Source organism: Sciurus carolinensis, chromosome 9, assembly GCF_902686445.1.
Source record: "Sciurus carolinensis chromosome 9, mSciCar1.2, whole genome shotgun sequence".
NCBI classification, from domain to species: domain Eukaryota; kingdom Metazoa; phylum Chordata; class Mammalia; order Rodentia; family Sciuridae; genus Sciurus; species Sciurus carolinensis.
In genome coordinates this window covers 135,146,521-135,158,995 of record NC_062221.1, presented here as the reverse complement: position 1 = coordinate 135,158,995, position 12,475 = coordinate 135,146,521, and the positions used below count along the sequence as shown (strand labels likewise).

Below are 12,475 nucleotides of genomic sequence, written 5' to 3'. Positions count from 1 at the left end.
GGAAAGTAACCACCACACTTACACACAAGCAGAGCTTCAGAGTCGCAGAGGAAAGCCGAGCTCCCACCACAGAGAGCAGTTTGTAGATGCCCAACGCCTCTGTCCACAGAGCTCCCTGGGGCTTGTTACTCCCAGGCCTCAGATTCTGACAAACAAGTTTTTGTTGTTGTTTGTTTGTTTGTTTGTTTGTTTTGGTACTGGGGATTGAACCCAGGTACCAAAAAAATAAAAAAAAAGACCTCAGATTCTCTAACGCTATGTGGACCCATGGGGCTTGCTGACACATCTGCCTTCTCAATTTAAATTCAGCAAGATTTAGAGTTTACTTGATATTCTTTGCCATATTCTTTTACCATGGATTCAAAATACTAATGTGTTTTAATAGGTCGATGCTCATGATCTCAAATCATCAGGACTTAGTCCTCCAGCTGCCTCTCTGAGTGATTATGTGTTTGAGGCTCAGCAAGCCAATTTAAGTGGGCGACGTCTCCGCTTATCAGAAGAGGGGCACCAGCACTCCACCTGCTTCATCCTGAAGGTCGCATGTCTTTCTACACTATTTCTCTGTTTCCTGGGGTGATCTCAGTTGTGCCCAAATGCCATGGGACAGGGTGAGATGGCTGCAGAGTATGAGCTCCTCCAGGTGCATGGCCCGGAGCAGTCGCCAGGTATTTGGGCAGCGAGGCGGCCGACTATTCGGCACCCTGGCCGTGTCTAACTCCCTCTCTGAGTTCTTCCTTCTGAGCCAGTCTTCCCCTCTTGGACTGATCCCTCACCCAAGGTGGAATTTCTCTTTGAGTAAGCAAAGGGAGGCAGTTTTCCCAGCTCCCATACCCTCTTATTGACCCCATGCATTATATGGGATTGTCCAGGCCAATGTTTTGAAACAGAACCCAGACCTAGAAATGTGAATTTGAGAATATGGCTAAGATACAGTGTTTTTTGTACATACTTAAAGGAAAGTGTCTTTGAGAGCAGTATTTCGAACTGTGCTTATTTGCAATTGGGAGATATGTACCCCAAATGATAAGATATATCTCATGATCACCAAACGACCATCCATTGGACAACAGTTAATGCAGAACCTCGGAATTTTCATGGGAACTGCTTTGACATGCAGATGCCAAGGGCAAGGTGTCTGGAGGGATGCTCTGTGCTAGTGCATGCTGAAAGCAGCACATCGAGTCCCCTGAGCCTCTCGCCATGGGCTGGGGATTGCTGGGCCTCTGTATGGGCCATCTTGGTGCAGGTGGATTATGAGCTCTGGGGAGTTTGGGGAGTTCCGCCCTGGTGACAGGCACAGTGAAGGTGTGGCTGCAGGGCAGTGAGCAAGGGCAGCTTCCAGAGCGCAGGAGTGCTTGCGTCGTCTGAGCGAGACTTCCAGATGAATGCATTTCAGCTCTCTCAACAAGAGGGACCTCTTTCTGAAGTAGGCGCCTCTGAGCAAGTCTTTGCTTCTGCAGGAAGTGCCCTGAGTTATTAGGTATGTCCGAGGTCCATGTCCTAGCTGTGTTGCCAGCAGCTAGGCTGGGGAGTGACCAGTCCCGGGGTTGGGGTGGTGTGTCAGAATGAGGACAGCAGTGCACACTTTAAACCTGTGCAAGGTGGGCCTGGGATCTTGGTGCCTTCATCAGACCCATCCTGCCTTTCAAAGCGGGGTGTCTGAGCTTTATCTGTGAGCCGTTCTCTGCATGGGTAGGGGCACGGGCACCAAGGTCAGGTCACGGGGGACGTCTCCCTCTGCCTCCTGGTCTTTGTGCACCGTTCCCTCTTGTGCCGTGCACACACAAGGCTATTGTGGGGACCGATGGCTGGTAAGCAGGGCCACATGTGCTAATGCTGCTCTTTTGCTGTGAACATTTCCAAGGGCGTTAGCAAGAGAACATGGAAATGAGAATAACTGAGGGCGAGCTAACCAGTTATTGTTGAGCTTGAGATCTAACCCGTCAGTGGCCTAGGTGAGCCCTGCCCCTCTTTGGGTTAGGGTTTCCTTATGATTATTAAAAAGTCATTTAGGATGGCTCCTTTCTGTCTTCCTCTAAAAAGGAAGCTAAATACCATGGGAGGGGGCTTTTTTTTTTTTTTTTCATTGCCCTAAAGATACAAAGTTTGAAATCAGGGTCTGGTGGTCTCATTTTGCTGTTTGCTGGCATGAAAGCCAGGATGGGAAAACTTACTGAGATGAACCATATTTGGTCATGGTAAAATGAAAACAAAGGAATTCTGGTAAACATTGCCCTTGTTTTAAATATTCGCACCTATTTTGGACGGATCTGGCAATGCCTTTTAATAGCTCATCCTGTCCAGGTTAGGTAGGGACCACCTAATCTATTGCTGCAGGAAAGCTCCGTGATCCATGCCCAGAGGTTTTGCCCTCAGACATGGAAATTAAACTACTAAAAATGAGAAGAAAATGAATAAAGGGTCGTTCTGAGGGCCCATGATTGGCAGCATCCTCTATTTTTATAATTCTGTCCATCTCTTGGACCTGTAGCTTTCCAGATGGCCAGCTCCCTTGCAGGAAGAGCTGACGGTGCCTGGAACACAGCCTGCACTCAGTTGGGAGCCTACAGGGATGTGGGAGGACTGAGTCTGGACTCCATGACTATGGCTGCAGTCACTCCCAAGACCTGGGTACCATCTACCACCTCAGACCTCTGTCCTGAATGACCAAATCCCTCTAACTTCTCCTTCCTAGTAACTTCTCTCCTTGAGACAAATCAAAACACACACACTCCACTCAGCTGGTGGAATTTTCCAAAGGAATAGGGAAAGTCTCAAGTGAAGATATTCTGTGTTTTGATATTAGGATGGGTCTTGCAGAGATAAATGTCTGAAGCCAGGAAAAATAAGCACCAAGAGGAAATAATGCATGTGCCGGCAGTGTCGGAAACATACAGCATCCATGGGAACCCGGGCTGTTATTATTTTTGAATTTCCTCTGTGTTAGCACAGCTGCGAACTTGTAGCCAGCAGGGTGGTGTATTCCCAGGCACACTGGAGGGCCTCTGTCCTGAGCAACCCTTGCTAGATGGTTGCTGCTTTCTCCTTACGGTCCACACTGAGCTCCCTCCTCAGGCCCCAGTGAGGATGAGCTTATGTTCACAGTTCCCAGAAACCAAAAAATGCATCCCAGGCACAGGGTCCTTGATTGGCCCTTCCTATTCACATCCTGCCAAGGCCTCTGGGTGTGCGATGACCTGCATGCCCCTCCAGTCCTGCCCCACCCACAAAGCGCCCTCCAGCCTCAGACAGGCTTGACCTCTCAGACTTGAAGTTCAGGTCCATGCCAAGCCTGTGGTTCTAGGATTCTACAAGTTCAATGCAGAGCTCAGCCAACAAGGTTTGAAGGAGACAGAGGGCTCATTGGAGAGAAGCCCTTGGCCTTAAACACTGGGTAGGTATGTGAAGGTTCACAGATTCCCCAAGAACATGGAAAAAAAAAAAAAAAAAAGCATTGTGTTGAGATGGAGAGGCATTTCCAGAAGTCTAGCTTAGAAGTCGTAACCCAAATTGAAGGACCCTGCTGCTGTGGGTCAGTCATCTGCAAAGGCATCAAGGCCCTCTTGGTTTTCCAGTTAACCTGGATTTCCTATTTGGCATTCCCCTATTAGATCCGACTGTACCATGTCTGTTGCTTTCAAATTTCATTTAAAAAAAAAAGTTTTCTGTTTCTAGAAAGGCGTGTTTGTCATCATCTAAATGGCAGTGGCTGCCTTACGAATGGTGGCCTGTGGCTGCTTGCTGACTCCTCTGTCCACCCAGCTGCTCACACTCCTTTCCCAAGTTCTCTTGGGCTGCCGGGGTCCAGGCTGCCTCCCTGGCCTCAGTTCCCCACTCTCTGCCCTTCCTGCTGCGCTCAGCTTGCAGAATGGCGAGTCTTCAGAGGTCCAGAATCTGAGATGGGCCTTGGAGACCTGGAATCCACCACAAGGGCTTCGCCCTGAGGTTTTTAGGGGAATATCATTGAGGAAAATCGTGCTGGGGGGCCAGTGTGCCGGTGCTGCTGTGCACACCTGCTGAGCCTGTTCACTGTCGTGGTGAGGAAGGGGCAGCTCTCTGCTCCTGCAGGGGCTCCCAGTTAGATCTCACAGGTAAACCTGCTTGCAGGGGTAGAGCTGTGCTCCCAGTCAGTCAGCTCGCAGGGGTACAGCTGTGCTCCCAGTCAGCCAGCTCGCAGGGATACAGCGGTGCTCCCAGTCAGCTCTCATGGGTACAGCTGTGCTCCCAGTCAGCTCGCAGGGGTACAGCTGTGCTCCCAGTCAGTCAGCTCTCACGGGTACAGCTGTGCTCCCAGTCAGTCAGCTCGCAGGGATACAGCTGTCCTCCCAGTCAGCTCTCAGGGGTACAGCTGTGCTCCCAGTCAGCTCTTACAGGTACAGCTGTGCTCCCAGTCAGTCAGCTCTCAGGGGTACAGCTGTGCTCCCAGTCAGTCAGCTCTCAGGGGTACAGCTGTGCTCCCAGTCAGTCAGCTCTCAGGGGTACAGCTGTGCTCCCAGTCAGTCAGTCAGCTCTCAGGGGTACAGCTGTGCTCCCAGTCAGTCAGCTCTCAGGGGTACAGCTGTGCTCCCAGTCAGTCAGCTCTCAGGGGTACAGCTGTGCTCCCAGTCAGTCAGCTCGCAGGGGTACAGCTGTGCTCCCAGTTAGTCAGCTCTCAGGGGTACAGCTGTGCTCCCAGTCAGTCAGCTCGCAGGGGTACAGCTGTGCTCCCAGTCAGTCAGCTCTCAGGGGTACAGCTGTGCTCCCAGTCAGTCAGCTCGCAGGGGTACAGCTGTGCTCCCAGTCAGTCAGCTCGCAGGGGTACAGCTGTGCTCCCAGTTAGTCAGCTCTCAGGGGTACAGCTGTGCTCCCAGTCAGTCAGCTCGCAGGGGTACAGCCAACCTGACAGTTTCAGAAGCTGCTGGAGAAGCAGGACCTGGGGGGCAGCTCAGCCTCCCATGAGCGTGCTCCGTGTTGCTTCCGGATGTGGGCACGGCTTGACAGGCACAGGCTGTCATGGCCAGACGCCAGGGACTGGGGGTAAAATAACAGGGCTTTAGTTCTCCAGTTCCAGAGACTTGAATCTAAGGTCAAGGTGCCTCAGTGTCCTTGGGTTGCAGATGACCTGGTGGAGAAAGAGGGAGAGAGGGAGAGGGGGAGAGGGAGGGGATGGGGGAGCGCTGCCCTCTCCCTCTGCTCGGCGGGCACTAACCCATCATGGGGCTCCACCCCCATGGCCCATCTAACCCCAGGCCTCCCACATTTCCATCATATTGGGGATCAGCACTTCAACGTGAGTCTGGCGGGAGAGACACAGCCTTCAGACCACGTGGGCACCACACCTGCCCCAGGCCTTCCCTCGGCTCCTTCCGCCCCAGGCTCCTGGCCCGGCCCTTCCCTGGTTCCCTGTGCATCACAAGGCTGTGGACCCAGCCGTTCAGTCGCCCTAATCATGGAAGAATCTGTCTTCTCCTCCTCCAGGAACTCACCAGATGAATGCAGCGTGGCCAAGGGCGGGAAGCTGGTGGGCAGCCCGGACGGCGTGGGCATGAGCTACGGCAGTTTCGTGGAGGAGAAGCACATGCCGCCCCCCAACATGACCACCAGCGAGCGCAGAGTGATCGTCCCAGCAGGTGAGGGGCTCACAGCTCCGCCGTGGCGAGTGCCCACGCCCTCCTGGAAGGTGGCGGGCGTCGCTGCGCAGGGCCCTGCAGCGGCCGTCGCCCTCCCTGGTCTGGGCGGCGACGGAGAAGGCAGGCAGCAGAGTTCATCCCCACAGGCCTGGGGCTCACGGTCCCTCAGAGCAGGACAAGGAAGGCACGCGCGCATGCGCACCAGGCACACGCGCCTTAGAGTCAGGGACAGGGGGCGAGCACGCATGCGCAGCAGGTACACGTACGTCAGGGGCGAGCACGCATGCGCACCAGGCACACGCGTGCTGGAGTCAAGGACTCGTGGGAGAACTGTTTGCCTTCCGACTGTTTTGAAGTAAGTGTGCACACACGTGGATGGAGAGGAGGTCCGGGCAGGCACACCCACACAGGCTCGTGCACACACAGGCACACGCGTGTGCAGCCATGCGCACAAGTCCATGAAAGGCGACCTTCCCTCAGGGAGCCGCCCTTCCCCAAGGGGGCTTGTGTTCAATACCCGCCTTTCATGAAGTGTGGACTTTAATAGGTGGCGGGCGAGTTTTAAAAACCTTTCTCATCCAGTAAAATGCAGAGCGGGCAGCTGTGTCCTGCTCTCTGATGCACTCTTAAAAATCCAGAATTCCACTTGTCGCTGGCCTGAAATGCAGACTGCAGTAATCAGACATGATTCAAACTCAACCCAAAGGAAGAGCTTTCTTGAATTTGAGGGAAATGCCCAGCACTTATTTAGCAAAACTGTAGGAGAAAGAATGGCTGAAAACCCCTCACAGATTCAAGCTACATAAAACCGGACACTCAGCGACCAGAGTCAGTGCTGGGAGTGCTTTCTCTGTGTTAGGTGTCATGGCAAACAGTTTGGGGACGTGATGTCAGTCTTGGGAATGAGGATTCCCAGCTTTGTAATTTCTCTGTTGAGGAGAATGAAGCACCGAGAGGCTGACTAACTTTTCCAAGGACAAACAGCTAATAAGAGGCTGAGTCTGAATCTCCCCTGTCACTCATTCTAGCCATCTGGCCACCCTGCAGATCTGCCACAGGGCTTGGACTGGCTGTCACCTCGGCTTGGAACCCTGGATTCCGGGTGGTTCCACACCTCTGCCCTCATAAAAACTCTGAGGGTACATCACCTTCTCGGGGAGCCTGTCCCAACCATTCCTGTCTGGAGTGCTCCCCACAGCACCCTGTGGTGCTCAGTCCTGTCTGTCTGTCTGTCTTTCATTCTCATCTTCTATTATGTCATACTCAGTGTAAAAGTTCTCTTACTACCTTCCTCCCTCCCCAGAAGGTCACCCTCTCAAAGGCCCTGCCTCAGTGCCAGGCTCAGTGTCTGCATGCAGTAGGGGCTCAGTGACTCTTAAGTGACAGGGCACTGGTGGAAGGGTCCTGGCTGCTGTGTGGCCCAGCACTACTTGTTGCCCATTGTCACAGTGGTAGAAGACGTGCATGGTGGCACACGCACACATGGCATATCCCTGTGCCCCAGGGTCACCTGAATTCCTCTCTCTGAAATACAGTAGCGGACAGGATCAAGTCCACCCATGGTACACGTCCCCTTACCCTGCATCAGCTCACCCGCAGTGGGCTCCTGACCCCTTCCAAACAGAAGTACCCAGCAAGGTGTCAGTGTGCACTCACACTCTGGATTCCTCACCAGGTTCATCACTGTGTGGCTTTCAGGGAACTGCGTGAAGCTGGTGTGACACAGGTATAAACGGGACCATCCTTTGGGGTGATGCCTGATTTCGGAGCACATGGTGGGAATTTATAGGAGGCGGCAATGGTGGTGCCCTCTGTTTGCCTTCAGAGAAGGACAAAACTGTGGTGCTGTTCATTGGAAGGGGGCTGACGTTACATTCAGGGCCACCCATGCCAACCAAGCTAATGCCCAAGGCCACCTGGCTTGTCACACGTCTCAGCACAGGGTCAGTCCCCATTGGATGGAAAAAGCTGGGTTGCAGTGTCACGACCCAGGTGTCCTGGAAAGAGTTGAGAGAAGCTTGATCCTGGAGGAGGCCACGGGGCAGGGCTGGCCGGGCACCAACAGGGTGCAGTAGAACCTGGAGGGCGCCACCTGCCCTGTCCCCTTCACCTCCCTCTGGGAAGACATCCTGTCTTCAGTTGAGGCAAGATGACTTTTAGCTGTGTATGATGAGAGGATCTCTCCAGTCTTTCTATGTTATTTCTTTCAAAACTATTTCTGTTTAGAAGAGAGGAGAGATTTCTGTGGGGAAGCGGCCACTCGGAGCATGGGCATTTCCTGTGCATGGCGGTGCTCCCCGCAGGGAGGCTGGAAGGATGGGGTGGGGGTTCTGCAGACGGGCTCGTGCTGGGTTTGGTGCAAGGCCATTTCTTTCTCCTGAGGAAGGTGCTCTCCTGCTCTTCCCTCCTCTGGTTGCTTCATGCCCTTGCAGGCAGTTATTCAGTTAACCCTGTTTGTAAGACAGCTAGTTGTGGCTGATTTTGCAAGTTGTGAATCTTTCAGTTATTGACCAAGTTTCAGGTATGTGTGTTCACACACACACACACACACACACACACACACACACACGGCTTCATTGCACAATCTGGCTAATCCTCCCGTGTGGCCCTGGGGTTGCAGGACCTCAGGAAGTCCTATGAGCTGCATCTCTGTCCTTTGGCACCAGTGCTGGTAGCCATAGCACAGTTTGGGTTTGGAGTGTTCCAGGTACACAGAATTCTCCAGATCCAGCTCTGTAGGGTTCACACAGCTCTTACTAGTTAGGCATATTGCTTGGCACCCCAAAGATGCAAATCAAAATGATAGCCAAATGAAAAAAGGACACTTTTTATTCCTAAGCATTTTCACTATCCTAGCTATCAAAATGGTCCAGAAATAGTCAGAATGGGCATGTAGACGGAGAAATCACAGAACTGAGGACTTAGGGGCATTGTTTGGGTTGGGACGGGGCATTCATATGTGGAACTCAATTTTAAAAACCTGACTGACAGCCGCTTTGGAGGCTGGAGCAGGAGGATCACGAGTTCAAAGCCAGCGTCAGCAACAGCAATGGTTCTAAGCAACTTAGTGAGACCCTGTCTCTAAATAAAATAGAAAATAGGGCTGGGGATGTGGCTCAGTGGTCGAGAGCCCCTGAGTTTAATCCTCATTGCCCCCCCCCCAAATAAAACCTCAACTGAGGTTTTGAGACTAAGTTTAGTTACTCAAGAGCTATACAGAAACCTACAAAATATCCCTCATGAATAAAAATGTACTGTCATTTGATATATTTATACTGCCTCCTACTTCAGAATGAATTTAAGAACATTCACATAAATGTACACAAAAGAGGACTCTAGAACCAACTTTAAAATACACAAACAAGGAGCCTAGACTAAGGTCAGCTTTTAACAGTGGGAAACCAGGAGTGAGGTGCACCTAGCATGTTGACACATGTGTGCGCATACGCACACATCGTGTACGTGTGTGCTCTGGCTCTTGCTGGGGGCACATCCGCAGAGGCTCCTTGTGAGTTGGAAGTGGATTGTGATCTTAACACACTTGACCTGCTGCACGCACGTGCTCAGCCTGGCCTTCTTTAAACCTGCTCAGAACTCTTGCTTCGCTGCAGTTGGGCAAAACCATCTGGCACAAAGCCTATTGTGTAGTAAAGCTTTGAACATCTCCTGTGACTGTTTAAGTACAGCACAAATGTGGGAAGCGGAGAGCAGCCCCTGGGCCCCACTTGGTGTCACTCTGAGCCCCAAGCTGATAAGTGAGATCAGACCCCCCACCAGGCCCAAGCACCCTGGTGCAGCTTAGGCACCGACTTCCTGAATGTTTCCAGCTCTGCCTCACTAGGCTGTGAGCGTAGATTAAGAGAGATAATACGTTCCGAGCAGCAAACGTGCCATGAAATCTCGTCAGTGCCTGACCTGACGAGGGACATGTCCCCTCTGTGCCTCTGGGCACTCGTGCCAGTCACTGCTGCTTTTTGGTGTTGATGGTGTATGTGGGCATGTGCCAACCGAGAGAGATGAAGAGGAAGGCACCGTCCTCACCACTTTTCTTAAACATTGCAAAATGCTGACCCAATGCAATAGCACCTCTGGTTTTAGCTGCTTAGAGATTTTGAAATATTTTTCTTTTTCTCTGTTTTATTCTTCAAAGTGCTAAAGCATCCAACTTTTCAAGCATCACTACGTTTATTTTTCTTTTACATTTGTATTTTTATTTTCCAACTCACCCACTTTAGGCACAAGCCCCTGTGATATTCAGAGTGGTCACTTTAACTTGAGGAGCTGGGTAGATGCTAACGAATGTACCAGAAAATGAGTGTACAGACCGAGCATCCCTTATCAGAGATGCCAGGGACCAGCACGTGTTTCAGATCTTGGATGTTTTGGATTTTAGAATGTTTCACACATAATGAAACATCTTGGGGACGGGACCCAGTCTAAACAGAAGTCACTGCTTCACACACGCCTCATGCACACAGACTGAAGGTCATTTAGATATTTCTGGTGCACTTGCGTTTTGATGACGACTCACGTGAGGCCAGGTGTGGCAATTTCCATGTGAGCTGACATCTTGGTGCTCAGAAAGCTTTGTGTTTTGTTGCATTTCAGATTTTAGGTTTTCAGATTAGGGCGCTTATTTAACCTGTAACTCCCATTCCACATGGTGCCATATGGATTAGCTTTGACAGCATGTATAAAGTGCTTAAATAGCCCCTAATACCTCAGAATGTGACTTTATTTAGCAGTAGTTTTTTGCAGATTTCATCAAATTAAGGTGCCTTTACAGTGTGGGATTAATAAAATCACAAAAGTGGAAATTCAGACAGACATATGCAGAGGGGAGGTGCCATGGCAGCACATGGAGGAAACATCATGTGAAGACAGGAAGAGATCAGAGTGAAGCCAACACAAGGCAAGGGAGGGAGAGGGACCCTGCTGATACCTTGACCTCAGACCTCCAGCCTCCAGAGCCAAGAGAGAATACATTTTTATTAATTTAAGCCACATAGCTCTTGGCACTTCGTTATAGCAGCTATAGGAAACTGATACAGCTTGCATGTTTTAGTTAAAACATAGAGAGGATAAGAAAACCTGAAGATATCTATGGAGCAAGGGCAGGGGTAGATCAAGGAGAAAACTCTGGGGCCATGGGCATTTAAAGAAGGGACAAAGAAAGACAACCCAAGCAGAAACTTTCAAGTGAAACAAGTTATTCCATTGCTTAAACATTATGAGCACGAGAACATTGTCATGTTGGCAGTCACTGACGGGAGGCAACAGGAAGAAAAAACAAAGGTCAGCACTGATCATTAGCTCAAGAAAAATAGAGCATGGCTCCATCCAGAGAAATAAATTAGGGTGACATGTCAAAGTTATGTTTAGAACCCAACAAAAATAACTTAGTTATGTCCTTAACAACTAAAACCATTTCTTACAGACTTTGACTCTTTTGCAGGAAGTTGCACAATTCACATGTACAATTGAGCTTCGGACAATTGGTTGATAAGTGAATGGGGTAGAACGTAGCATGAGCTGGGTTTATGGCTGCATCGAACATGGAAAATATCTGTAGGCAGAGAATGATCTGGATTCCAGTAAAACAGACAACTTTAAAGGGCCAGAGAATGACACCACTTTAACAAAATCCCTGGAAATGCAGCATGAAGTCAAACATCTTTTAAAATGACAGGTGAATGGGGAAGAAAGACCATGAACTCCTTCGGGACCGAATAAGGAGGGAACTGAGAGGAGAGCAGCAGATTCCTGTGTTGGCACTGAGTTGTCCTGGGCAGCATGGATGCGGGTGGGTACCAGTGTCTAAAGGAAGGAATCATAGAGGAGAATATGGCATGGAGAAGAAGAAGCAGTAAACGCCTAGAAACAAAAGTGGATATACATGGAAAAATATGTGTGTATACTCAGTAAATTGGTTGGACAGGGACTTGAAAAAGAGGAAGAGTGAATTAAAGAAAGTAGACCCAGGATGTTACTCAGGGTACAAAACAGTGACAGAGAGATGCAGTATATGAAGCAATGTGGACGTTTCCATGCGTGCTGCCATGTTGGAAGTCAGAAGGACGACATGAGAGTGTCCTGTGTGCGTTGGATAGAGGTTCCAGCAACGGGGAAATCCAGGGAAAGGAAGAGATCAAACATTTGAAGAGATAAAAGCTAAGATATTCACACAATTGGTGAATAAGACCAGTCTCCAAATACAGTAAGCCCAAGTCAGAGCAGGATAATGCAAATCTGCCCACACTGATTGTCGCAGGGTGAGATGACCGAGCTCCAGAGACAGTTCTGTAAAAGCTCTGGAGACAAAAGGCAGGCTACGGAAGAGAGTGACAGAAACCTGCCCAATAGTGAACCAGTTCCTGGAGGACAGCAGAAGACAATCCTTGGTGGTCTGGGAGGAACAGGCTTGGATCTGCCCTGGGCTCTGACCTCTTCTCGCTTCGGACCCGTTTGGTAATCTGGTGAAGTCAGTAGGTCTTTCAGAACAAAGCTTAATGAAAGAGACAGAATCATAGCAATGCAAAGGAAATTCTATGAATAACCAATTCGTTTTGTCAGTAGAGAGGGAAAGGAGACACTTTCAAACCAGAGAGTGTATTGCTAATGGAACACACTCCAGGAACTAACCAGAGATGAAGTAGACTGTGAAGACATATGAATCCTAGAAGAAGGGAGTTGAGGTATAAGGAGGAAACGGGAGCAGTGGCATTGGCTAATAATAGGGCTATGAAATGAAAACCACAGCCTCCTAACCAGGGAACAGAACAGGAAGGCGAGAATGTGCCAGGCACCGTTGTCACCTAAGAGATGGATGATTTGAAGCTGGGCTTTCTAAATTCCTTGCATTA

General features: G+C 50.2%; 1 protein-coding gene across 4 annotated transcripts in view; it reads left to right on the top strand.

Moving 5' to 3' along the window:
* Nucleotides 1–12,475, top strand: part of Erg (ETS transcription factor ERG) — a 154,276-nt gene that overhangs the window by 116,039 nt on the left and 25,762 nt on the right. For all 4 annotated transcript variants that reach the window (XM_047564649.1, XM_047564647.1, XM_047564648.1 and 1 more), the window contains exon 3: nt 5,461–5,612. In XM_047564649.1, coding sequence (XP_047420605.1) covers nt 5,461–5,612 — 152 coding nt within the window. The remainder of the gene's footprint in view (nt 1–5,460; nt 5,613–12,475) is intronic.